The sequence below is a fragment of the Morus notabilis genome, unplaced genomic scaffold (genome assembly GCF_000414095.1).
Source record: "Morus notabilis unplaced genomic scaffold, ASM41409v2 C11369320, whole genome shotgun sequence".
NCBI lineage: Eukaryota > Viridiplantae > Streptophyta > Magnoliopsida > Rosales > Moraceae > Morus > Morus notabilis.
In genome coordinates, this window is record NW_010386272.1 from 1 (window position 1) to 1,067 (window position 1,067).

Genomic DNA, 1,067 nt, shown 5'->3' on the forward strand with positions numbered 1-1,067 from the left:
GAATGGATCACCCAGGGCATAACCAGCCTCCACCTATGATGATGGTTGGTGGTGGAGGTCAATTACCATATGGTGCTAACCCGTACCAGTCTAATCAGATGCCTGGTAACCCGACTCCAGGATCAGTTGGATCCATGCAGTCTGTCAGTCAGGCTGCTGGAGCCCAGCTTGCGCAGCACCAACTCGCGTATCAGCACATTCAACAGCAGCAGCAACAGCAGCTCCAGCAGCAGCTCCAAACATTTTGGGCGAATCAGTACCAAGAAATCGAGAAGGTAAACGATTTCAAGAATCACAGCCTTCCCTTGGCGAGGATCAAGAAGATTATGAAGGCTGATGAGGATGTAAGAATGATATCTGCTGAGGCACCGGTCATATTTGCCAGGGCATGTGAGATGTTCATCTTGGAATTGACACTGCGATCTTGGAATCACACTGAAGAGAACAAAAGGAGGACATTACAGAAGAACGACATTGCAGCAGCGATTACCAGAACTGACATCTTTGATTTCTTGGTTGATATTGTGCCAAGAGAGGATCTTAAAGACGAAGTGGTTGCATCGATCCCAAGAGGCACTTTGCCTGTTGGAGGGCCTGCTGATACTCTCCCTTACTGTTATATGCCACCTCAGCATGCTCCTCAGGTGGGGGCTTCTGGGATGATGATGGGCAAGCCTATGATGGACCCGCCTATGTATGTGCAGCAGGCTCCCAACCCCTACATGGCTCAGCAAATGTGGCAGCAGCCTTCTGATCAACAGCAGTCATCCTCGGATCGTTAGTGGCAAAGCATGGGAGTTGAGAAGTGTAAGTTTGTTGTACTTTTATCTGCCACTGATTTGTGACTGAAATCTGGAAAAGGAAGTGGCTATTTCATCATGTCATTGCAGGGGAATATGTAACCTTTTGGCTTGAAAACTAGTGTTGTTCTACTTTTACGGATTTACGTTGTGAAGCATTTGGATAGTTATGATCTAGGTAGCAAAAGTTGGTTTGACTGGTTGTACTGACATGATATACGTTGCTTTAATTTGAAAAACTATGTCGTTAATGGTTTCCTTGTGTGC

At 46.5% G+C, this 1,067-nt stretch overlaps 1 protein-coding gene across 1 annotated transcript; it reads left to right on the forward strand.

Annotated features, from left to right (window-relative positions):
- The first annotated feature begins 2 nt into the window (after window positions 1–2).
- Window positions 3–1,031, forward strand: LOC21383669 (nuclear transcription factor Y subunit C-3). Its single transcript, XM_010114771.2, has one exon. The coding sequence runs from the start codon at window positions 3–5 to the stop codon at window positions 780–782; it is 780 nt and encodes a 259-aa protein (XP_010113073.1). The 3' UTR covers window positions 783–1,031.
- Window positions 1,032–1,067: the final 36 nt, after the last annotated feature.

Coding starts and splice junctions, on each gene's coding strand:
- LOC21383669 (XM_010114771.2), top strand. CDS start 3: ATGGATCACCCAGGGCATAACCAGCCTCCACCTATGATGATGGTTGGT.